The sequence below is a fragment of the Onychostruthus taczanowskii genome, unplaced genomic scaffold, assembly GCF_017590055.1.
Source record: "Onychostruthus taczanowskii isolate IOZ18803 unplaced genomic scaffold, ASM1759005v1 scaffold173, whole genome shotgun sequence".
NCBI lineage: Eukaryota > Metazoa > Chordata > Aves > Passeriformes > Passeridae > Onychostruthus > Onychostruthus taczanowskii.
Genome location: NW_024498940.1, coordinates 313,678 through 339,676, shown reverse-complemented (window position 1 = coordinate 339,676; position 25,999 = coordinate 313,678). Strand labels below are relative to the sequence as shown.

Genomic DNA, 25,999 nt, shown 5'->3' with positions numbered 1-25,999 from the left:
AGTGCCAGACCTGCCCAGGCTCCTGAGAGCCTGTGACTGTCGGGCACAGCAGGGCCAGTGCCAGACCTGCCCGGGCTCCTGAGAGCCCAGGCTGCCCGTCGGGCACAGCAGGGCCAGTGCCAGACCTGCCCAGGCTCCTGAGAGCCCAGGCTGCCCGTCGGGCACAGCAGGGCCAGTGCCAGACCTGGCCCAGGCTCCTGAGAGCCCAGGCTGCCCGTCGGGCACAGCAGGGCCCATGCCAGTGAGGGTCAGCAGTGCTGGCAGCACATCCCTCCCTTTTTCCCTCTGCAGGGACATTCCTGGCACACTGCTCTCCATCAGTGCCTGGCACAGCCCCTGCCTGAGCCCAGGGGCTCAGGACCTGTGGGAGAGGGTGGTGGCACTCCAGCCAGAGCCAGGAGGGGAAGCCTGGCAGTGGCTCTGCACAAAGCCACGGAGAAGGCGGCGTGCTGCCACATCCAGGTCACGCAGGAGCGGCAGCGCTGCCAGCCCGCACCAGCTCACCCTGCAGGAAGAAGGGAACGTGCTGCCCTGGGCTCCTGAGTCACTTCCTCTGTGCCTCAGCTTCCTGGGCATTGAAACATCTCGGCACTGACCTGCTTGGTGAAGCATTCTGAGGTGAGCTGCTGCTGGCAGTGTTACTGGCTAAAGGGAAAAAGTAAATACTACATAGTCCTAATCAGGTGATTGATGATTATTGAGCAATTCCATTAGATGATTAATGCTGGTTTCTGCCAACAGGGATATCAGCAACTTGCTTTAAAGCATACCATCATCAGTAGGGACAGAGAATGAGCCAGAGCAGGACCCATTAGTAAGTTTAACTGGGAAAAAAAAAAAAAAAGGAAAAAAGAAAAGCAAGTGACAGACCAGATGTGTAAAACCATATCTGAAATGCAAGAAATTATACCCAAATGGGACATGCTTTTCCTCTAATATATATTTCCTATCATAGATTTACAAACAACTAAGACACAGCTGCTGAGATGATGTCCCTGTACAGATGTTCCTTTCTTCCCATGGCACTGCCCGTGGGACCAGTGGCAGCAGCTGCCATCAGAGCCAGCAGCAGCCAGACAATCAATGCTAAGTTTACCTGGCTGCTTCATTTTTTTGGCTGTCTGGAGAGCAATGCTAACCAAACACAGCCCGTGAAGCAGAGCTGTGGAACAGAGCTCATCTGTGGACTCTAACACCAGGCCATCCCAATTCTCCATGTGCTTTATTGCTCCCAATCAGTTCTGGATTCCAAGTCCTGATCTTATCTACCTGGGGAGCTCTCTGAAGACACCATGATCAGAAAGCAGTGTAACTATTTAATCCTGTAAAGCCAACACACCCACTGTCACTGCTTCAGGGCAGCACACGCAGCAGGAACATGCTGAGCATTGGATCACTCATTTTAACTGTTGAGAGTTTGCTTCAGTAAGAACTCTTCTTACACAGCCCATGAAAATATAAACTGGTTAGACAAAAACATAATAAACTATTTCAAGTAAGATTTAGGAACCATCAGTCACAGGGAGCCCTGAACAGGGAGTCCTGCAGTGAGACAACACTGGAGAACAACTCTACTGTGCTGAAGCAGCAACAGAAAACACTGCCAGGCTCTGAAGATGCAGGACACAGGACTTTTTGTTTGTATACAAATCCTTGAGAACTTGAAATCATAAGGCGTATTAAAAAAAAAAAAAAGGAGAATTATGTAATTTTTGATGGGGAAACAACATTAGCTTAATAGCAGTGAGATCCTTGTGGCATTCCTTGCAGGTTAAACCACTAGAACATACCTGAATATTAGTTATGTCCTCTCATATAATAAGTACCCTCCAACTAAAAGCAAATTGGCTCTGCTTCATTACCTTTTAGTAGTTTTCTACTCTTATGGAAGAACAAACAGTACATAATAATGAGTAATGAATACTTCAGAGCTGAAAACTCCCAGTTGCCAGAGGTTAAAGATCACACATAAATAATGAATTTGCATCCACAGCAGCACAGTGTATTTACAAAGTTGGGCATTATTTTCAATTCGGGATATGCAAAAATAGCGTAAAGGAAGCCACAAGCAGGAGTTATTTTGGGGGATGTGGGTAAGTAAGCAAGATGCTCCAGCACAGCCGACTGTGAACGCAGACCTGGTGAAACGCACAAGCGCGACATCGCCCCGTGGCTACAGGCGTTTGCTGGGCAGGGATGGGGACGGTGGGCCAGGCTGTGCCACAACTGGGCCAGCAGCCTCAGGACACAGCCCCAGGCTGCTGGCCCGGCCTCTCCAGAGGGCAAGGGCACCAGGCTCAGACCTCAGCCCCAGCAGAGCAGAAGAGCAGCTTGAGCCTTGATGTCATGCGAATAGGACTGCTTAAAAAAAGAGAGCAAAATACGAGCTGTGAAGTGCAATTTAGCATGTGTGGTCCTAAAGCACTTCAAGTATTTTCAATTTCTGTAAGCCTGAAGAAGAGGCTCGTGCTGGGGACAGGCAGAACCCTGCAGCCCAGGCAGCAACCCCCCACCCTTGCAGAGCCCAAGGATCCAAACCAAAAGCAAGTAGCCCCCACCTGAGGCTAACATCCCCTGGAAAAGCACCGAGACCTCAGCTTGGAAGAGCTGCACCCGAGCTTTTTCACCCCCTCCAGTTAAAAAAAGCCCTTAATCACCCTCTCGAGTTAAAAAAGCAGCATTAGGTCGACTAAAATAATTAAACAACTTTTGAGTGGCTGGGTGGGGTTTTGTTGTGATTTGGGGTTTTCGATTTTTTTGTTTGGTTGGTTTGGGCCTTTTTTGTTTGTTTTTCTTCCTTCTCTCTGAAGGGTAACACACGAAGTTCCCACGCAGCTATACCAAGATGACCTTTAGCTATTAGGTAAACTTTTAACTTCTCTATTACTACAAATAAAAGCTCAAAATACTCTCAAACACATCAGGCAACGTGGAAAATGGCATTAGGGGAAAAAACCCACCGGCTCCAAGTTTGCATCTGAAATGACCATGTCCCATGAATAAGACACAAGAAGATAGCTAATAAATCAGTGCAGATTTTCACTAGCTCCAGCTCCTGAGCTCCTCCTGCCCCAAACATGAGGCCCAGTGCAGACAGAGAAAGGGCAAGGGATGGGGAAGGAGGGAGTAAAAAGAAAAAAAGAGTCCTAAGTAAATAAATAAGTCAATAAAAGTTCTCCCTCTGTGCTCCTACACCCTTTGCTTGCAAACAGCTTCCTTCACGCTCTAGGAGCTTGCTCCCCCGTATTTTTCCTGTGCACTGGCTGACATGGAGCTGCGAAGCAGGGCATGGACACTTTGCACAAGTGGGACAGAACTCCCATGTGCATATTCTCATTTGAATGGCAGCTAGTTCACCGAATCATCCCACGGCTTGTTAAGCACGACCATCTAGATCATCAGTCATCCCGTTCCTTGGTAAGAACAGAAGTCTTCCCTATCACACACTAAACACTCCAAAACGCTGCTCTCAGGCTGTTCCCACTCTCCCCCAACAATCCTTTTCCCTCCTTGTTTCCAGTGTAGGTTTTTGGGGTAAGAGAATTTTTACTGCAAGAGGACTAGTCCAAATTCAGCTCTTTTGGACCCAAGTTGCCAGTACCTATCTGCAGTTAGGACATGGGGCACAATCCCCAGCACCAGGACTTCACTGGATCCTGCCTCCCTCTAAGGTGGCTTTTCCCCCTTTGATTCAATTCCTGATTATCAGGGCCACAGTGTGACATACTTGCTCACAAGCCTTTTTTCTTTTGTTTTGATTCCAGCGGATTGTCTTCAGCTGCAAAGACAATTTTCTGCCTTGAACATTAGAAACCAGGGCCAGCTCTGAAAGCCTAGGATTTGCAGCGTCTTTCCGCCACGGTGCTTGGTTCTACTCCTGATAACAACCTAAGTTTTGCTGCTGAAGTGGCACCATGTGGCACGGAGGGTGACCCGGAGTACAGGACAGCACAGCCCTGAGCAGCCAAGTCAGACGGCTCTGCCAGGGAGGTGGATGTGTGTCCTGCGCAGGCTGGTCCCAGAGCACGCTCTCAGCAAGGCCCGGGACACCCTCCTGGACACCGCTGACCATTCTGCTGACCATCCCACTGACTGTCCCACTGACCATCCCACTGACCGTCCCACGGACTGTGCCCAACCTGCTGACTGTCCCACTGACCGTCCCCATCCCACTGACTGTCCCACTGACCATCCCACTGACTGTGCCCATCCCACTGACCGTCCCCATCCTGCTGTTCTGCTGACCATCCTCACTCTACTGACCGTCCCACTGACCGTCCCCATCCCACTGACTGTCCCCATCCCAATGACAGTCCCACTGACCGTCCCCATCCCACTGACCGTCCCCATCCCACTGACCGTCCCCATCCCACTGACCGTCCCACGGACTGTGCCCATCCTGCTGACCGTCCTACTGACCGTCCCCATCCTGCTGACTGTTCTGCTGACCATCCCCATCCCACTGACCGTCCCCATCCCACTGACTGTCCCCATCCCACTGACCATCCCCATCCCACTGACTGTTCTGCTGACCATCCCCATCTCACTGACCATCCCCATCCCATGACTGTCCCCATCCCACTGACCATCCCCATCCCACTGACCGTCCCCATCCCACTGACCGTCCCACTGACCGTCCCCATCCCGCTGACCGTCCCATGGACTGTGCCCATCCTGCACACCATACCACTGACCGTCCCACTGACCATTCCACTGACCATCCCACTGACCATCCCCATCCCACTGACCTTCCCCATCCCACTGACTGTCCCCATCCTGCTGTTCTGCTGACCATCCTCATTCCACTGACCATCCCACTGACCATCCCCATCCTGCTGACCATCCCAATGACTGTCCCGCTGGCCGTCCCGCTGTCCTGCTGTCTGTCCCACTGACCATCCCGCTGTCCTCGGCCAGACCTGCACACATCTCTGCAGCTCAGCGAGCCAAGCAGAGCCCCCGTGTGCTGCACCGTGCCAGAGCACACGGACACCCTGGGGCTGTCACCCTGAGCACAGTGCCACCGTGCTGCTCCCTGAGCTGTGCCAGGAGCTGCTGCTAAAACCAGCCTGGAAAGGGTCTTTGAAGGTATCTTTTTTCCTGTTTGCATTTCTTGGAGAAACTTTTATTTACCAGCATTAGATCTGCCGCATTTTTCATGCTAATGATGTAGGATAGGATAGTTGGAGATCAATGGCAGAATCTTATTTTAGCCCTCTGTATGCTACCATGTCCTTGGCAATGCATATGGCATATAAGCCAATGGCAACACATAAGCAACTTGTATTCTCCCATGACAGCAAATAAAATCCCTTATTTTAGTTTACTGGAATTTATAAACAAGTCCACAAAACGCTCTTTAACCAATATGCTCTTTGACATCAGTTCAAAGACATTACGGGTTTAATTTCTAGAAACATTTTAAACTGAGAGAGGTAATGGTTCTTCCTTTTCTGTGGAGAACATTTTGACTGGTTACACAAGGACCTCATCCTCAGAAGTTATGCAAACCGCCCTGACACAACTGCATATGCAAATTGAATTCCTCAGAAGAATGGAAAAAGCTGCCGTCTGTGGTTTATCTGGTTTCAAGTTTACAAAGAGGCACGAAGAGTCATTTTCCAGCGCTGCTGCTGAACCTCAGTTCACAGAGGTTTTGCAGAGAGCATGTGGAATTAAACACAATAATCCCTCTGAGGCTGTACATTTGCTGGGTCGCTCTGAAGCCAGAGCCAGAAAGGTGCTAAGTGACTTTTGGTATGTATGTGTTTGTCTCTTCCCTGAAGAGATTTTTGTCAGGTTTTGTTCCACTTCCTACTGTGCTGGAGAGTGTGGCGTGAGCAGCCAGCCTGCTGCCAAGACCCAGAGGGGAAGCAGGACAAGGCCAGCAGCAGCCATGGGCAGCACTGCTAACTTTGGCCTTTGTCTGTTTTTCCTTTTTCTTTTTAAAAACACAGTTCTCAGATTGCAGGGACAGAGGGCAGAGGTATGGAGAGGGAACAGAACAGAACCCCTGCAGCTGATGATGGGCTTGGGTCTGCCTCACTTTCCCTGCTCTGGACCCTGCAGCAGACTGGCATCATGGAGCACTAATGGATAATTTATTCCTCTTTGGAATTCTGCACACACAATATTTACTGGGTGGGCCAAAGACAGACCACGTTCAGTCACGTGTCAGTGGTCCCTGCCCTAAGATACCAGCAGCTCGTTATTTTCCCCACCTCTTCCTGTTTTCCACAAACTATTCAGAAGTGTTTCTGCAGGGCTCATCCCACTTCAGAAAACAAATGAACATAGAAGGAGTTTCCCTGATAAAGATACGTAAATCAGTCACGTGGTGATGAGAAGTATGCAGCCATCTAAAAAAAAACCAACCAAAAATAAAGAGTTCTCCCTGTTTATTTGTATTTCCTGCACAGGAAGAGTTTTTCCTGAAGCTGTGGAGGGCTGGAACCAGAACTAGCTGAGACTCTTGTGTACTGCAAGCACCATGTACATACAACAGTGTTCAACCAAGGTGGAAGAAGAAAAATAGATTAATCTAAAGTTGGTAGATACTAAAGAATGTAGGAGTGGTTACTGCACCTTTTTTTTTGCAAATCTCTTAAATTTGCCAGTAAAAGTGAATTGCAGTATTTTACATCAATGTAATAAAGGTCACAGGCTGCACTGACAACCTGAGAATGTAAAGAATTGTGGGACCCTTTCAACTACAAAAGGAAAAGATGAAATACTGCTAATCACATTTTCTGCACACAGTTTCACTTTACAGTTTGAACAGCACAGTTCTGTTGTTCACTATTTCTCTGTGAGAGAGGTAGGACTGGACAAAGGAACGCCGTGGCCCTTCAGTACCACTGAAACTTTGCCACGGGCAGGTCAGGCAGGGCTCCGGTGAAAAGTGTCCCTGGCCTGGCAGGGCGTGCACCCGGACGCTTTGTCAGGTCCCTGGAGCCCTGCCAGGGCAAACCATTGTGGGACCCCAGAGTGCAGTGACAGAGCTCCCAGCTGCTGCCCAGGGAGGACAGCTCCCTGCCCAGCAGCGTCCGCTTCCCCTTGCTTACTGCACAAAGACTGCAAGGCAAGTCTCTGCTGCAAGTCTCTGCTGCAGTAACAGTGTGTGAGAGGGGCTTTTGTACTTCAAAAACCCCCACGCACCAGAAGGTTACAGCACGTTTTATAATATGGGTTCAGTGTCAATATTTCCGCATTACCAAACAAGAAAATTGTTAAGAAAGAGCACACAGGACTCAATTATTGCAAACCAACCAATGCCCAAAATTGTCATATTTCAATTTTAAGGTAAACTGGACTTCCCAACAGATTATTTTTTTTAAGTACTCAAATATATATCTTATTCAGTAGATGTAAAACACTATTTCATGCCAAACTGAAGTCAATTTTATAAAACCTGAATCTGTTTTTTTAGGCAGAGAATTGCTGATGACAGCAAATTGTGCTTATATGCTGAATTTTTATAATGATTACTTAGATTTCCAGGAAGACACATATTTCAGGGCTGTCTTTTATTATAAAATAAAATAAAATCATTATAAAATAGTAATTTTACTTCACAGAGCAAAAGATCCTGACATTACTAATTAGGTCAATAAACAAAGATGCACAAAACTCCATGAGAAAATAAACTTTACCTTACCTGATAAAATTCCCGAAGCCAATTCTTCTGTAAATTTTCTGGCTGAAAAACAAAAGGCAAAAATTAATTACAAGTAAGAGAAATCTATTTTTACAACAATATTGCGGTATTATTGCTTTCCTCAGTGCATTCAAGAAGGGAGCTTTTTCCACAATTAAAGCAAAAAGAACAAACACGAGGATGTTCCTCCACGATGCCGCTGGCCAGGCCTCCCCCCTTCATTCCCGAGCCCCCTGTGGTTCTCACCAACAAGGTGCATTTTGTGCACAACTGCACAGCATTCGCACCCACACGTTCATCAGGCATGGCACCCTGATCTCTGTGCTGTTAGGAGGGCATATTCATCACCAAAAGTTTCATCAGAAACTCCACCAGCCTGCCCACGCCCCGATGCTGCGCCCTGAGCTTCCAGCGACCCACAGCTACTTCACAAAGCTGGTTCAGAGGAACGACACTGCTTTTGGGGATGCTCCATCCCACCAGACCTCCTGACAAGGACAAACTGGGAGAAGCATTTTCAGACTGCTCCAGAAATCATGAAAACTGAAGCAGCAAAACTGCAGCTAAGTGCTACGTTCTGTCTTTTCAGCAACAGATCCCAGCCTCAGAGGGCTGAGAAGGGAAAGAATTCACTCACAGGGACAGAATTGATTTGTTGAACTTTATCTTCAACAAGACTTCTGGATAATTTTTACATTCCAGTGGGGAATGACAACACAAATCAGACTTCCTTGTCACAGCAGTGGCAGGAACGTCCAGAATGGGTGGGAGGCAGCAGAACGTATCAGACTGGAAGCAGAGAGACAGCGCATCCCTGAGCAGCAGCTCCACGCCAGAGCGCAGAGGCAAACACAGGCTCCAGCGTTCTCTTCTGCTCTCCTCTCCCACGGAGCGCGCCGTTCGCAAAGAGCTGCACGCAACTTGGGAACAACACCTGGAGCAGGAGAGCAGCACTGGAGGGTGCCCGCTAAGTTTCTGTAACCAGCTCCAAGAAAAAGGCTGCTGAGGAGCTCCTGGGGCGGCCAGCACGGCCTCCTGTGCCAGCCCGTGCCAGCCCTGTCCCTGGCTCACCCTGGACTCCTGTGCCAGCCCTGTCCCTGACTCGCCCTGGCCGTGTGCCCAACCTGTGCCAGCCCTGTCTCTGGCTCACCCTGGCTGTGTGCCCAGCCCGTGCCAGCCCTGTCCCTGGCTCGCCCTGGACTCCTGTGCCAGCCCTGTCCCTGGCCGTGTGCCCAACCTGTGCCAGCCCTGTCCCTGGCTGCTGGCTCACCCTGGCTGTGTGCCCAGCCCGTGCCAGCCCTGTCCCTGGCCGTGTGCCCGTGGCTGTAGGAAGTGCCCTGCTGGCTCCCACTGCTGTGCCCTCCTCCAGCAGTCCCCTCTGGCACCATCTTTTCTTGCCACTTTCACCACTCTGTGGTACAATTCTGTAGCCTAGCCCTCACCTCAGGCTCCTCTCCAGCCACCTCACATAAATGAAACAATTTGAACTTTTGAAGGACTGGAGATAACAATCAAGTAGAAAGATAATTTCTCTTCCTCTTATTTTTCGGTCTAAAAACAGGCACATTATATTTCATGTCTTCCACAGACTTTGGACTTCTTCCTATCCTTTCTCTCTGCACTCTGTCCTTCATTAAATTATCTCATTCTTTTTGTAACATAATGGAAATTAATCTTTTCCCTGTCCTCTTTGATGCTAAATCCTTTCATACCCATTCACCGATGAGCCGATTTCTCCGGGTCGCTAATCCAAACCCCATTTTATCAGTCTCCTTCTGGCTGCTGGCAGCGGGAAGCATTCCCTGTGCCCTGTGCCCAGCCCCTCCCCAGCTCTCCTGGCACCCAAAGGTGCTGCAGGTCTGTGCCCAGGGCTCTCCCCTCCCTCCATCCTCCCTTGCCCGTGCAGCTCTGCCCTGTGCCCACCCTCCTGCCCGGGCAGCACCGACTCCTCGGGGTCGTTTGCTCCTCGCACACCAAACTCTGCTGTTCTCCAGGCAGAGCCAGCAAATGCCCCTGTGCCTGGAGGAGCACGGCCCTGGCTTCACCCCACCCTTCAGGAACACCTTTTGGCTCCACTGAGTCACAAACAGAAACCCTTCCCCTCAAACAAGCACAACTTCCAGACAGCAACACCACACGGGCTCCGCATTAAAACACCAGGACACGCATCCCGCGTGCCCTGCTCCCCTCAATTAAAAGCAGTTTTGACCTTTTCCTGGCATTCCAAATCCCACTAAAACGATCTCTTTTCATTACGAGTTTCCACTTGAAGTCTATTTCTGTCACACTGGTCACTGTAATGGTCAGGTTTGTAAGAAAAACCAGTCAGCCTGTGAACACATGAACACCACACGAGCTGCTGGTAGCCCAAAAACAAGCGGCTTTTCAAATCCAACACACAAGTAGTCTCTCTTCTCCCCAGTACTTCTATTTCCTTCAAATTTACAGTCAACAGCCAACAGGAAAGCTTTAAGCCTATTGCAAAAATATGCTCAGATGGGGAAGGAATCTTTTCAAAAAAAATGTGAGAGAGAATATATATTTAGACAGGGTAAGGAACCTTTCATTCAAAAGGAAAAAGGGAAAAGAACTAAATGAAACTAAATTAACAGCTTGGAAAATTTCTTTTCAGCTTTGTACAGAGGGAAATGGAAGAAAGCCAATGAATTATAGAAAGCAGGTTCTATTTTGTGAAGTTTATTTTTAGCAAAGAATAGGCTCATTTTTTAAGCTAAAAGGAAAAAAAAATCTTGACTCACTTTGTGAAAACTGGGTTCCAAAATGAATCAGAGGAAAACTGGCCACTTGGACTCTGCACACTGCTGAACACACGAGGCACAAGCAGCCCCAGTTTTTACATGACTGAAACGGCCCCGAGAGCCCCCCATGGGCTGAGGACCCTGTCAGCTCCAGAAATCTCCTGGCACCCCAGAGCCCCTGCTGCACTCAGACTCCCAGAGCCTTTTCACCTTAACCTTCAAGGCACATCAAGAAAAATATGAAATACAGGCTGTTTTCTCCGCCTTTATTTTAATTGGTTTTCTACTTATTTAATGAAAAGCAAAACCTCTGATCAAGTTCTGATCAACAGGCTTACTCAAAAACTTCTTTTGAGTCTATCAACATGGCTGACCATCACAGCTGTTTCAACAGAATTATTTATATTGTGAATTTTTGATCAATGTTTTTGGTCTCTTATATTGTCTTTGTAAATTTACTGGCACCCTTTAGACATTTATATTCAAAGACCCACTGGATTTAATTTTTTTTTTTTCAAATAGACTTGTAAGCACTGCTGTTGCTATGCTCTCTTGAATTAAACAGACAATACTGGCAAAATTCCCCCATCAGCTGGGTACTATTAATGTGGTGTTTTGTACCCACTTTACACTCTTAAATGACAAACAAAAAGATGACAATCTGCATGTTCTGTTCACGTTATGAGTTCACAACATTTCAAAGCCCATGTACGCAAACCGACCAGGACCAAACAGAAAAACTAGAATTACAAATTGAAGAAAGAATATTAAAAGAAAAATGCAGATTTTTCAAAATCCAAATTTTTACTTAAACACTGTCTTTATTCCATGCATTTGCACAAACACAATTGTGATCTCCCTTAGTTCAGCATTTCTGAAAGCCTGCAACTGTCCCAAGGAGCATCCGAAGAAGAACAGCCCCACCCTGATGCTGTCACGGCCCAGTGACAGTCACCAGGACCAAGGAACAGGGGCGGGGGAGAAAAACACAACACAGCCTAACTAACACAGACTGCAAAACGGGGGTTGGACACACGCGTCTGTCATCCAGGGGTTTAAGCACAATTTATTCCCGGGCTGAGCAACGCGGTGGCCCAAGCAGGAGAAACGGAGAAGAAAAGCCAGAAGGTAACCCGGGGTAAAGCAGAGCCTGAGCGGAGAGGATGGGGAAGGCGCTGCTGCCACTCGGCCTGTGACAAGGGACAGGGACAGGGGCTGCCCGGCACGGCCGTGAGGGCGAGCAGGAGCACGGACAGTGCCCCAGGGCCGGAGGTGTCCGCAGGGTGACAGGGCATCACCAGGAGCACGGACAGTGCCCCAGGGCCGGAGGTGTCCGCAGGCACAGCCCGGTGACAGCGCCCAGGGCATCACCAGGACAGCAGGAGCACGGACAGTGCCCCAGGGCCGGAGGTGCCCGCAGGCACAGCCCCTGCCCGGGAGGGTGGCAGGGCATCACCAGGGACATGGACAGTGCCCCAGGGCCGGAGGTGTCCGCAGGCACAGCCCCTGCCCCTACCCGGGAGGATGGCAGCGCCCAGGGCATCACCAGGACAGCCTCGGGACACCGCCGGGCAGGCCGGGCCCGCTGCTGGCGTGAGAGGCCCGGTCCGGGTCCGGGTCCGGGCCCGGAGCAGCTCTGGGAACGCGCTCCCACCCTGATGCTGTCACGGCCCAGTGACAGTCACCAGGACCAAGGAACAGGGGCGGGGGAGAAAAACACAACACAGCCTAACTAACACAGACTGCAAAACGGGGGTTGGACACACGCGTCTGTCATCCAGGGGTTTAAGCACAATTTATTCCCGGGCTGAGCAACGCGGTGGCCCAAGCAGGAGAAACGGAGAAGAAAAGCCAGAAGGTAACCCGGGGTAAAGCAGAGCCTGAGCGGAGAGGATGGGGAAGGCGCTGCTGCCACTCGGCCTGTGACAAGGGACAGGGACAGGGGCTGCCCGGCACGGCCGTGAGGGCGAGCAGGAGCACGGACAGTGCCCCAGGGCCGGAGGTGTCCGCAGGGTGACAGGGCATCACCAGGAGCACGGACAGTGCCCGAGGGCCGGAGGTGCCCGCAGGCACAGCCCCTGCCCGGGAGGGTGGCAGGGCATCACCAGGGACATGGACAGTGCCCCAGGGCCGGAGGTGTCCGCAGGCACAGCCCGGTGACAGCGCCCAGGGCATCACCAGGACAGCCTCGGGACACCGCCGGGCGGGCCGGGCCCGGGTCCGGGTCCGGAGCAGCTCTGGGAACGCGCTCCGTGCCCTGACCCGCAGTGCGGGGCCGGAGCTGCGGCCAACACAGAACCCTCGCTGCTGACCTTTCCGGCTGATCTCCCTTCCTGTGAGCAACACAGTGCTCGCTGGCAATACAAAGAGCGGCCAAAGCGGGGCCGGCTCCTGCGCGGTACGGCAGCGAACACTGCCGAGCGGCTCTGCCGGCAGCGGGGAACGCGGGACGGGAAAGCGGGAAGGGAACGCGGGGAAAGCGGGGCGGGGAACGGCAGGACAGGGAACCGCGGGGAAAGCGGGACAGGGAACCGCGGGGCAGAGAACGCGGAGACTGAGCTCCCTGGCACAGCACAGCACACGCTGACAGAAACGGACTCGGCACCTGCTGCCTGTTTCCAAGGCTCTGTGTTTCTGAGCAGCCAAAGCTGTCTATGAACCGGTGTCTGCGTACGCAGGAGAAACCAGCAGCCCTGGAAACAACCGAAACCACTGTACCCAGACTGTCAGAGGCCAAGGGACAGCCCTGCCCGGCCAGGGATGTCAAGGGACAGCCCTGCCTGGCCAGGGATGCTGGGCACAGGGATGCCAAGGGACAGCCCTGCCCGGCCAGGGATGCTGGGCACAGGGATGCCAAGGGACAGCCCTGCCCGGCCAGGGATGCCAAGGGACAGCCCTGCCCGGCCAGGGATGCTGGGCACAGGGATGCCAAGGGACAGCCCTGCCCGGCCAGGGATGCTGGGCACAGGGATGCCAAGGGACAGCCCTGCCCGGCCAGGGATGCTGGGCACAGGGATGCCAAGGGACAGCCCTGCCCGGGACAGCCCTGCCCGGCCAGGGATGCTGAGTTCCAAGCACAGCAGCACTCTCTCAAGCACAGGAAATCCAGCCTAAAGCGGGAACAGCAAACAGTGACCTGTTAATTAACTACTCCGGCCACATCTGAGGGGAAATAGAAGGAATAATTAACAGAAGCAAGGGTGAGGAGAAGCAAGTCCCTACTTCTTCAAAATATCTGGATGTAAAGACATACATAGATGCGAGTGTGTGTTTAACATATATGTTATAGTTCATACCACAATCATCATTAATTGCTTCTCAACACAGAACGGGGGGAGGGAGGGGAAGAGCCAGCTGTCTTTACCATCTACATAATAATAGTACCATGTCTGTCAGTACTCCCGTCTGGCCAGGCTCTTTCAAACCCTTGAGAACCTCACTGACCAATCTTACCGGTTATAAAACTCTAAAACAACCAAAGAATCACACAGGTGCCCCCAAAAGCAAGGCTGGGAGCAGGCAGCTTACGAGCAGCAGCGAAAAAAGCTCTAGTTCTCCAGCTGATGAGGCCAATGCCACAACAGCACTTAAAGCAGCCCCTGGGTGGGACAGAGCCCACGAGCCCAGAGCCACTCACTGAACCCATGTAAAACAAACTCCTGTAAGTGGAAAAATGAGTTAGAACAACAAAGGCTTTTTAATAAAGAGCATCTGTCAGTAAAAGCATTGCCAATTCAGTTTAATTTCGGGGCTGGGACGTAGAGTCTCCTGCAAGCTTGAGCCCAGTGGGCGCGGGTGCCAGGAGAGGGTGACCTGAGGGTGCCAGGAGGGTGAGCAGCAGCTCCCTGCAGGACAGCGAGGAGAGAACACCACAAACGAGCTGCTTGTTCAGAAGGATTGTGCATTTTCTTTGCTACCCCAAAGAGCAGCTCTGTCTCAGGTTCTCAATTCGGGACATTCGGGAGCCCCACCTAAACTCTGGAGACAAAGGTACAAGGTCAACTCAAAAATATCCCTCAAAGAAAATAGGAAAGGAAAAAATAAAAACAGAAAACTACTCATCACCAATGGAAAAAGTGAAGTTTACATGACAAACTTGAAACTGTCACCTAATTCAGCATAAATAATGTTTGCATCTAATGCATGATGATTCAGGGCAGTGACTAAAAGCAATCTGCCATTCATAAGAACAACTAAATCTCAGGAAGTTCATCAATCACATACACTAACACAGTATTTATACCTCCCAAGTAGAAAGATGGAAACTGCACTCCAAGCACCTTGTGGCTGTGCAGCTTTAGAGGCAGCACACGGTGCCAAGGCCAGGCTGGACAGGGCTGGGAGCACCCTGGTCTGTGGAAGGTGTCCCTGCACATGGCAGATGGCTGCAATGAAATTATCTTTAAGGTCCCTTCCAACCCAATCCATCTGTGATTCTACAATATTCCAAACAAAGTGTTAATGTCTGTCCCAAGTCTATTCCTCTCTTGGCTAATCCAGCATCACAGAGCAAAATTAAAACTCTTCTCTCAGCACTAATGGAGCTCAGCTTTCAACTGTAACATTCCCACAGAACAGTTAACTGAAGATACACATTTTTAGTAGAGTTCACATAGCTGGTAATTTTCCTAAGGATTACATTAGATTATACTGAGATGGAGCAACACAGAAGCTCCAGATCTTCAGAACTGCTGGTGTACAAAATAATTCAGTAGGTCTGACAGCAAAGTGACGAGGCTCACGAAGGTCTAACACACATACACACACATCCTTAAAACATGAGGTTGAGCTGTGTTTAACCGTGTTTTCTGCAGGTATGCAGCACACAGACATCGTTTATCCTTGGGCACCCAACAGCTCAGCCTGGTTTGTCCCGGGCACACAAGAAAAGAGGAGCAGGGCCAGGGCACAGCTCTGCGGGCTGACTGCTCTGCACAGCCCACGCACAGCACAAACCCCGACAGGCACAGGGCAGGAGCTACTGCTGGATAATGAATAACAACTGCAAAGACTGCAATAAGACAAGTCCAGAATCTTGAATCTCCTGACCCCGGTGAGCTGCCCATGTACTTCAAATTTAACTTCTATTACTGGCATCTTACTGAAAGCTTAAAAGCTCCTGGATATTTGAATAACCAACGTGTTAAGAGCATTAACAAGAGTTAATCCAACACCACACAAACTCTAATTGTTAGCAAATAGCAAGATCAATGACATTAATACACTCAAGTTTTCCATTGTTTTGTATCCTGATTTTGGAATGACACAGGGAAAACTGAAAAGAGTTTAAATCAAATTAATCTGCTTTTGCATGTGGACAGATAAATTAGATCTCTGGCAAAATTCACACCCACAACCACCACCATGGCCTGCCCTGTATTTGTGGGGTTTCTTTCTGCATTTGTTTGGAGTGAAATCTTTAACAAAACTCCCCCAGGTAGAACAGGGGGACACCTACAGCTGCTCTTTTAAATCTGCACGGTACAGAAACCATGCACGGGGAGCAGCGCCATCCGGGCTCGCATCTCCCGGGAACTGAAGGCCAGCGATCCAAACAGTTCTTCCTGTGGGCTGAGTTGTATGAAGCCTTGAAAACATCCCACATGTTTTATTAATCCAGTGGTGTGTGTCAGCTGCAGGCCTTTCCACAGCCCTGCTGTGCTGGCACCGTGAAGCAGAACATCCCCAGGCTCCAGAGCCTTGTCCTCAGCAAGTAAACAGAGAGGTGAGAGCACACAGGTCAGTCACTGCACACAGACACGGGCTCCTAGCCTGGCACACCAACAGCTCTGGGCATCTCAGCCAGCAGCTCAGGGAGCCACTGCAGAGCAGGAGACCTGCAGAAAAAAATTGCCTTAAATCAATAAGGTACAATGTGCTCTGTAGAAAAATAAAAATAATAATGTAATTTTATCGAAGTGCTCATGTTTGCAGACAGTAACTTCTGTGACCTAAAGCTCAAGAGCTAAAGGTCATGAGTTGCATGCCCTGCTGTGAAGCAGTGTCTATCAATTCCTCTGAGTAATAAATGCTCTTTCCTCAAGAATATATACATCCTTATTTATGAGCCAAATGCCGTGTGATGGAGCACTGCTCTGCTAGGGATGAAAGTCCTAGCCTTTCCCAGAATGGCTGCAGAATCAGTGCCAGGAGGAATGTGTCAGGAGAGGGCGAGCTGTCAGTGAGGCAGCTACAACACACCCTATATTCTACCAGAAAAAAAAGCCCTCACACCAACATACCACAGTCCCAAGACAGCTGTGAAAAGCCACTTGTGAGCCACAGGCTACCTTGAGGTGGAAAGTCTCTTAAAATTGCCACCAAAGCCAGGCATGGCCACCAGGGAGAGGAGAGACACTCAGGAGCCCTCACACCAAAATACCACAGTCCCAAGACAGCTGTCAATTTACCACCAAGTGAATCCCAGGGGAGTTCAACACACTAAAAAATACACAGTGATCTAATATATGTAATTGATAGCAGACCAGACAATGACAGTTGTTTACATGCTATTTAAAAAATAAAGAGCTAAGGGAGATACTCGGAAATTTATCTCAATTTGATCCAGAGTAGGTTTTCAGGATTGGGGCTTTTTCCTCCTCCTTGCTGCTATGCAGATTTCTGTAATAAATGCATCTTTGACCAATGGCCCAATAGTTCACAAAGCTTATTTTCAGCTTTATTCAGACCTGCCACAAACGCAAACACCAACCTTGTTTTGGTGATGCTGAGGGTGAGCCCAGCAGAGGTGGTTTGAAACTGATGGCATTCTCCTATGGGATAACATCCTCTGCCAACAAGGCTCCCACAAACACATGGCAAAATGCTCAGCTGAGACAAAACATCTCGTGCTGGGAAGGAGCTCTGGAGTCGTCAGGAGTGATCTGGAGTCCCACAGCCTCCAGCAGGAGCTCAAAGCCCCAACCCACCCATCACGGGTCTGTGAGCCACACATGGCCCCGATGCATCCAGCAAGGATGGAGGGCCAGGGGCTCCATGGCACAGAGCTCTGGGTGCCCATTCCCAAGGGAACACACCTGGCTGTGCTGGGGCTGCCAGGGGCTCCATGGCACAGAGCTCTGGGTGCCCAGCCCTGAGGAGCCACACATGGCCCCGATGCATCCAGCAAGGATGGAGGGCCAGGGGCTCCATGGCACAGAGCTCTGGGTGCCCATTCCCAAGGGAACACACCTGGCCGTGCTTGGGCTGCCAGGGGCTCCATGGCACAGAGCTCTGGGTGCCCATTCCTGAGGGAACACACCTGGTGAGCACACCTGGCCATGCTGGGGCTCAGGAGGCAGCTGAGTGCTGGGCACTACGCGCTGTTCCCAGTGATTGCTGCTGACAGAGGGAAGTGGGTCTCTCCAAACGCTGCCGTCAGGGGCTGCAGGCACACAGCTCTGGGGGCTGCCGGCACACAGCCCTGGGGGCTGCCGGCACGATGCCAGGGCAGCAGCATGCAGAAGGGCAGCGTGGTGCCAGCTTGCTCAGCCTAGGTGAGGGGACCTGGAGACTCTTCTCCTGACAGGTGACACTGAAGCAGCCTCCTCCACTGCTGGGTGTCACAACCAGGTGTGCTCGAGCAAAAGCAAAGGTTTCGGGTTTGCTTTGCACAGGAAGGATGGGGAAACCACCCACCAACAAACCGACTGAACACAGGAAGCCTCCGTTGCCCCATACGTATTATTACCGACATCTTGGTTATTCAGGAGCCAAATCCTTTTCCCTCCTACGCCCTTGGGATGGCCCACAACAAGGTTTAGGTGCTACATTTGCACTTAACATGCAATTACTGTAAGGGCAAAAATTTATGAAGAAACTATCTAGATTATTCTTTATGGTAAAAATAAAGCATACAAGGAGAAATAGGAATCTTCAAAACATGGACAACTCAGAAGAAACAATTTAGAGAAACAAAGTCCTGAAAGGAAAACAGTTTTGCTCAATTAATAAAACATTGCTGATGCAGTTTCAAGGAAGCCAAAGCACCAGAACTCATATATGCAACTGGAAATAACCATCATCAGTATTCCCTTAAGTTTCCACAAAAGGCCATCAGACATCTGGTAGAGAGGCAAGCTTAGAAATAAATTGGCAGAGATGTGTGCAGCCCTTCACAAAGTGTGTCATCCAGCCGGCTTCAGCAGAAGTAAAATCTTAAATAAAATACACAGATGCTTTACTACTGCTTTTAAAACAGATGTACTTTAAATCTGACATTTACATTCACTTGGAAACCTAACAAGCAATACTGAAACAGTGATTTTTAGATGTCTGGAATGCTGATATCACCACATATTTATTTGAGTATATAAATCTTAGGGGTTGTGTTTGGGCCCCAGTTACAGAAAAGAGCCTGTTGTTATACTGATCCATTCACAGTTGTAAGGTCCTTGGGCTTCTACACATAAAAATTGGATATACAGTCAGTATTTCTGATTTCAGTCAGAATACACCTTACAATAATACACCAGGGCTCATTCCTCTTGTAACAGTGAAAGAACAAGCAAAAATCCCAAACACAGTATGTTTTGAAAGAGAAGGTTTTCCTATTCCCCCAGCCCTGGGACAAAAATGCATTTCATAGTATAAAATGGAATTTTAGCAGCTTTCATGAAAGAAGAAAATAAAGAGTAAACACATGAGATGAAACAAAAAACACATTCCCAACTGATTTATGCAACATTATATTCATGCACATGAGGTGACTACAGTGCCAAAAAGGCAGCACTGATGGCAGCTCTGGAATTCCAGCCCTTCACTGCTGCCCACCCTGCAGGTCCCCACTGCAGGCTCTCAGGGACATGTCCAGGGCCTGGAGCATCCCCGAGGATGCAGACCTGCAACCCCCTGCTCAGACCCTTCCCCACCCCTCCCTGTACTCAGGCTTCCTTCACCAGGGAAAAAAAAAAAAAAGAAAAATAGTTTCTGTGCATATAAACTCTTCAGGGTTTCACTTTGCCTTTTTTGCCATTAACTTCAAAGTAAAAGTCAACTCTCCTGTGGCTGCGTTTCCACAGGAAATCCTGCCCCTTGTTCACTCTTATCCTTAAAGAGAACCATTTCCTTTGGCTTGAAAGCAAACTGCCTGTAGCCCTGTGCCACAGTGAATGCTGTTTAACACTAAATATAGACTCTGAAGGAAGGAAACATCAGGCAGACAACAGCAGCAAGGAGTGTCAGCGTGCAGTGTTGGATGAACACACTTTGCTAACACAAAACCTGCAGAATAACCAACAGTGGAATCACAGCTTCTTGAGTTTGAGGGAAAAAAAACATCCTCCGTTGCTGAAAATAAATTGTAAAAATACCTCAAGCAGCAAAAGCATGCGCAGGTCAGAAAGACACCCTGCCAGCACTCCAGCCTCACAGGATCCTGACTGCTTCTCCTCATGTTAAAATGCTCAGGTGAATGCAACCAGCATGTCTCTAAGCACGTGGAATTTGCTCAGCTCTGAACGCCTGCCCGTTGTTTTACTTTGGGAGGTGTCCCACACTGCACAGAGCCCAGCATACCCCACCTGGTGCTCCTTCTCTACTGACCGCCCCAGCCCCACAGCTCCTCAGCCCAGCCACTCACAGCTGTCCCTGGAAAGTGAAATCTTGCTCATAATACCCAAACACAGCCTCGGGAGTCTGCAAGCCCAACCCCACGGGAGAACCTGTGACACGAACGTCTCATCCCAGGTCCGTCTTCAAACCATCGTGCTGTTCCCGTGACACAAGGCACCAGAGAGCAGCAGTGTAACCCAGACTGGGAGTGCTGCAGCCCTTTGATCATTTCCACTCAAACACCTGGCTAGGAAAGGAGGATGCTGCAGCTTGCCAGTGCACCAGCTCCCACACCGGGACTTCCCAAAGGTACCAAGCCCGGGCTCTCCTCCAGCTCCCAGTGCAGGCACCATCCCCAGTGCTGCCTCTGGAGCACCCTGTGTCTGGCTGCAGCGACCTCCCCTCCTGCACAGAGCACTTCTGAGCTCCCACACCTCAGCTGCACCTGCCAAGATCCCTGAACAAGGAAAACAAAACTAACAGAGTGCATTTCTTGTGTAAAGCAAACGGCAATGAACTCAAATTGAAGACTCAGTCCAAAAGTCTTTGCTTTTGCCCAAAGAAGTGCAATAAAGGTTATCCAAGTACAAGCAGAGGTCAAAAGACAAAACTTACTTTGCTCCCTGGTCCTGTTGTATATGGCCAAAGGAGCACTGTGCTCTGGAACACAAGGACAGTTTGACATGAGAGGCAGCTCTCCCAGCACAGCTCAGGTGCTACCTGTTCCTGCAGACAGCTGTTCTACATTTATCCCTCTGGTCACATTAAGTGTTGATACATATTTATCTGATTTTCATTTGCCTCCCAGCCAAGCTCTTCCAAGCCCGTTACACTCAGCAGGACAGCACATTCCACAAGGATCACTTCCCCCAGCATCACTGTGGATGTGACAGCCCAGAGGGGAGCACTCATGGCTCTCAGGGCACACACAGTCCCAGCTCCACCTGAATAAAGGTTTACTTGTAACGTGCATTTCCAGTTGTGAACAGATTAATTAAGTTACTGTCGAACCAGTGTGATCAGTGGTTAGTGATGTAAAAGGTATTTAATATGTAAACCCTCCTGGCTGCAAAGGGGCTGCTGAAAACTAAAGTGGCAGTTGTTACCACAACTCTTTTGCAAAGAGAAAAGCTGTCACAGCAAGCCTTGGAAGAGCTGCTGGGCTTCCATCACTTCCTATCTGCATTTCCTGCACAATTTTCCAGGCTTTAGCCGAGAGGCTTTTTGTTTGAAAAGAGGGACAGATATTAACAGAAGGTAATAATGTGTGTTATTTTCACAATTTTCAATCTAACTCTGCAAAACAAAAATAGCAATTGAACTGAAGCATTCCTGCCCTACAGCTAACCTCGTGCTTGGGTGTGGCAAAATTAGAGCCCAAACCATCTTTCTGCAGATTTTCACTGAGCACCGGTGAAAGGCAGCAAGTGAAGAGTGCAGAAATGAGAGCAGAGTACACCTGCTGAAGGTAACCAGGTACCTGCCAGGCAGGAGATCATCCCAGGCACTGAGGCTCCTGCCACGCAGCCCTTCCCAGGCGTTTACTGCAGTGCAGCCTGTGCCCTGAGCTCCTGCAGCTGCATCGACTGCCTCAGCACCCAAAACCTGGGCTTTGTGTTTGTCACTTAGACCTTTTTAGATTATTTTTTAGAGAAAACTCCAATGGCCAGGTGAGTACCTCAGGTATCATTCCTATGAAAAATGTGACTTCTCACAATTTCTCTCTCTGTGGCCGTACGAAACTGAAAACAGGAGTCGAGCATTCTTTATGGTATAACAATCAGAAGCAAATGAGTAAGGCCTCAAATGTACTGATTTCAGGTTTGTTGCCACAGTTTTAGTACCAGGCTGGGGTTTGGCAGCTCCCCCAATGATCATCCCATGACAAGGACAGAAACACCTCAAACTCCAGCCCCAGGTGTGAGAAGAAAACTCTGTTCACTGCTTGAGCAGTGATCTGACAGGCTGCACAGCTGCAACCAGCTCCAAAGGACTCAGCTGCTGAAAAATTACTTTTCAAAGTGTCCTTTTTGTAAAAAACAAAAGCAAATTTATTTGCCATGCTTTATAAAACATCTTTTGTATCTGTGCTTGATATTCAGTAGCACTAGTTTTACACAAGCAAAGGGTAAAGCAGGGCAGTGAGCTGGACAAACAAGAATAAATTGCAGAAGTTCCATACATAATGGCAGAAATGTGGAGTACCACCGTGGCTGGGACAGCAAAGCTTCACTGCTCAGGCAGAGGGTGAGTGAGGTTTGCCACCCAGCTTAGAGCCCCAGGGCATCTTTCCTCCAAGGTTCCTGTGACCTGCTCCCCACCTGATGGCACCCTCCATCCCCCTTCAGTGTGACTCAGGTTGTATTTCACAGGTAAACGCTCAGCAGCCCGCTCCTGATTGCATTTTCCAGCATTTTCCATCGGAGCTTTCACTCCAGCACAAGCTCTCTCAGCTCCCCTGGTCCCTGTGCCACCCCAAATGACAGCAAGGAGGGGTGCCAGCCCCACAGTGGCACCAGTGTGCCAGGCACTACACCCAGCACAGGCACTGCAGCCTAGGCCCCAATTTATTCTTTAGCTATGAACACATGTATGTGGTTTTTATATATGCAAATATATGATGAAATGATGTTAGCTGTGAAGACTGTAGGAGTACAGGGAGCTCAGCAGGCTAGAAGCCAGCACAGAATGCTGCTGTTTGAGCACACAGCCTGTTCAACTCCTCAAATTTTTAGTGTCCCCCTCAAAGCTTTGTAGATTTCCACATGGCTTTGTCCTGCAACAGGGCAAAAACATCTCCTGGCAAATCCAGCGGGAGAGCAATCAAGACAGAAAGCTTTGGCTAAAAACAAATAAACAAACCAATCAACCAGAAGTCAGTTTCCCACTATTGACACAAAATGTCTTGGCAAGGCTGAGCAAGCCACGGGCTTCACATGAAGTTAGGGAGCTTATCCTCAAAACAATGGAATGTGAGCTAAATGGAACATGACAAAGAGCAAAGGATCTGTGACAGACTGACTCTGGCAGGCCAGACAGGCTCTGGGTGAAGCACACCCCAGACAGATGCGACACTGAAGGTGGGGAAACCACTGAAGGTGGTTTTACAGTAACCAGGTGCAAAGCAACAACCTGAGCAGGTCAGGCAGCAGGGCTGACCATCGGCCTGGGCAGAGCATCTGCAAGGGCACGACTGAGCCTGAGCAGCCAGAAAAACATTGTCTGCACTGGGGCTGGGAGAACCACTCCCATGGGACTCCTGAAGACATTCTTATGCTCGGAGGTAAGGTGCAGCCAGAAGAAAGCTTCACAGATAAAAAGAGCAGAATGGAAATGACAAGGCTTAGCAATATACAAAGCCACAGGTAAAGGAACAACAACAAAAATATACATGCAAAACACCTAGAAGTGTTTTCCCCCAACTCATTAAATAGCACTTTGCTCTTCTACACCCATCTACAAAATTAATCACAAGACACAGGAATATAGACTCACAATTTAGAAGTTACATCTCCAGAATGTTTTTCCTCATTTGTAACCATGTCTTGCTCAGATAAGAGACAAGACTGCAGCAAGAGAATTGATGCACACATTTCCCCAGAACTACTGAACTCTTCCCAACCTACTGTACATACACAGCCTGGCACACTGGACTTGAATAAGCACCTGCTTGAAAATTAAAATGCAAGTCAAGCACTGCAAGAGCATGTACTCTGGGGCCTGCTTATCAGAAGGAAAAGCGCTTCAGAGAAAATCACTCCCTGCTGTTACACAACATTCACCATCCACTGCTGCTGACAAGACAGACTTTGAAGGGAACAGAGGGAAGACCTCCTCAGTTCAAACACTTACTTTCCATCTCCAGCCCTCCCAGTAATTACAAGTAAGGGTGAGTCTGCCACAAGGAGGGCCCAGGAGGGAGGTGACCCCACGCTGGTGGGCAGCTTGCACTGCCCTGGACCGTTCTGCAGCCGGCGTGGTCACGCTGCTCCTGCTAAGGGCTCAGACATCCCTGCTCTGTGTACGAGAAATGTAAAAAGCCAAGCACAAAACCCCATTTCCACAAACACATTTGTTCAACCAGGCTTGATCAAACACTGAAACCAAATGTGTGGCATTGTGAAGTGGAAACCCCCCAACAACCAGCCAGGAGTGACATTGCTGCAGCCAAAACTCACTCTGTGTCCATGGCTCCAGAAAGCCAAAGCCACTATGGAAAATATTGTATATTTAAACCTAACTATTCAGAGATATCCTGTTTGCAGTGAGGTAACACCTCTATTTTTCTCTGTCACAAGGAAGTGCACTTCACCTAGTATCAACATTCCTCATGGCGCTGGAATGGCTCTTTTCCTGTTTAGGAAAATGGGCTTCAGGCTTCAATTAAACCCTGAGAAAAAGTAAGGATAACTTTATTGACTTTTTCTCCATGAAATTTTTTTCATATTTTAAACATCCCAAATGAGTTGTGGGTTACACTGGGGAAAGCCACCTTGAGTTTTCCTCTGATCCCCTGGAAGAGATGAAACTGCAATGGACCCATGGCTGGCTACCAGGGCACGAGGATGCATTTCAGGACAATGCTGCAGACCTGGGGACACACTCAAGGACAGCTGTACATGTTTTTACATGCTTTCTAGGAGAGCTCTGGAAACATGAAATACTTGAATTTCAGTAAATATGTACATTTTAGTAATACGTAAACATTAAACATGTGAATTTTATTTAAAAAGCAAGGGTAAAACTGTCCTTAAATTCAGGATTGAGAATTAGGATTATCAACACAATTGCCATTCTTTTGGGCTGGAAACTGCCCCACCATCCTCAGGCTGGAGCTGCTGCCTCCCAACAGAGAGAGCCTGCAGGCAGCATGAGAGGGAGAAGGGAGGCTGCAGCCCAGGAACCACCACCCTCGAGCAACCCTGTGCAGACTCCCTATATTGTGATTTTTTCTGCGTGCCACACTTTTCTACATTGACAAACTGTTCTCCACCTCGTGGCACCAACACAATCTACAGCCCATTCCACAGGAAAAGAGCTATGGAAACTGTCAAAACCTACAGCAAATAATTCACCATCACATTAATTTAGTTTAAACAATAGCATCTATTTCCATCCTTGAAAAGGATTTCATTTTTCAGAGCAGCTCAGCACTAAAAACTTGGTGTCTCACCAATTCCAGCCCTCCTGGAAGAGTGCAGTAGTTGATATTTGCCAACACACCCACAGCCACCCACCCCGGCAGCCCCAGCACGGGTCACCAGTGTCACCCACGCGGGTCACCAGTGTCACCCACGCGGGTCACCAGTGTCCCACCAGACAGGTCACAGCCTGGCTGCACCCAGCACCCTCCCAAAAGCTGGCTGGATGCTGGGTATGTTGGCAAATACCCACTACTGACACAGAGGGGCACAAGGAGGAGTTTTAATAGGTGACCTGAATGCTGACTTAAACTTCAGATCCACATGAGAGAAATGGATTTTCCTCCCTCAAAAAAGTTCAGACCTGTACTTGACTGCTGGAATACTTTATTCATAAGGCAAAGAACAAGTGAGGGCACTTCACTTGGTATTTTAAGAAAACAACTGAACAAGTGAAAATTCTCTTCCTGCCCTGTGCTTATAGCCTTCTTACACGTCCAACTGGATTTTGTTTCTCTCAAGTTTTCACACAGATATTTTCCATAGTAACACAAAATTTACTCAACTGCACTTACAGGTTAATAAAACTAACTGGATTTATTTATCAATTCACTCTTGGTATCTGGTATGTACAGGCTGTTGTACACCTGTTTTATATTTCTACTCAAAACTAAAATGGTTTGATACTGGGATTAGCTACACCCATCCCCATACACTGTCCAGCTTCAGAAGTCACCAGTCACATCAAAAGAGAAGCTGGAGGGCCCCGTTTGCAGCGGGACAGCACAGCTCCGATCAGCACCTTGAGACACACCCTGCTGAGCAGCCACAAACAGGATAAAAACAACAATTCACAGCCGAACCCGGCTGGGTTCCCTGAGCATCCCTCA

At 49.2% G+C, this 25,999-nt stretch overlaps 1 protein-coding gene across 3 annotated transcripts in view; it reads right to left on the bottom strand.

The window, feature by feature from the left end:
- INPP5A (inositol polyphosphate-5-phosphatase A) overlaps nt 1–25,999 on the bottom strand; it is a 193,211-nt gene that overhangs the window by 140,557 nt on the left and 26,655 nt on the right. For all 3 annotated transcript variants that reach the window (XM_041400150.1, XM_041400151.1, XM_041400152.1), the window contains exon 2: nt 7,658–7,699. In XM_041400150.1, the coding sequence (XP_041256084.1) occupies nt 7,658–7,699 (42 nt within the window). The remainder of the gene's footprint in view (nt 1–7,657; nt 7,700–25,999) is intronic.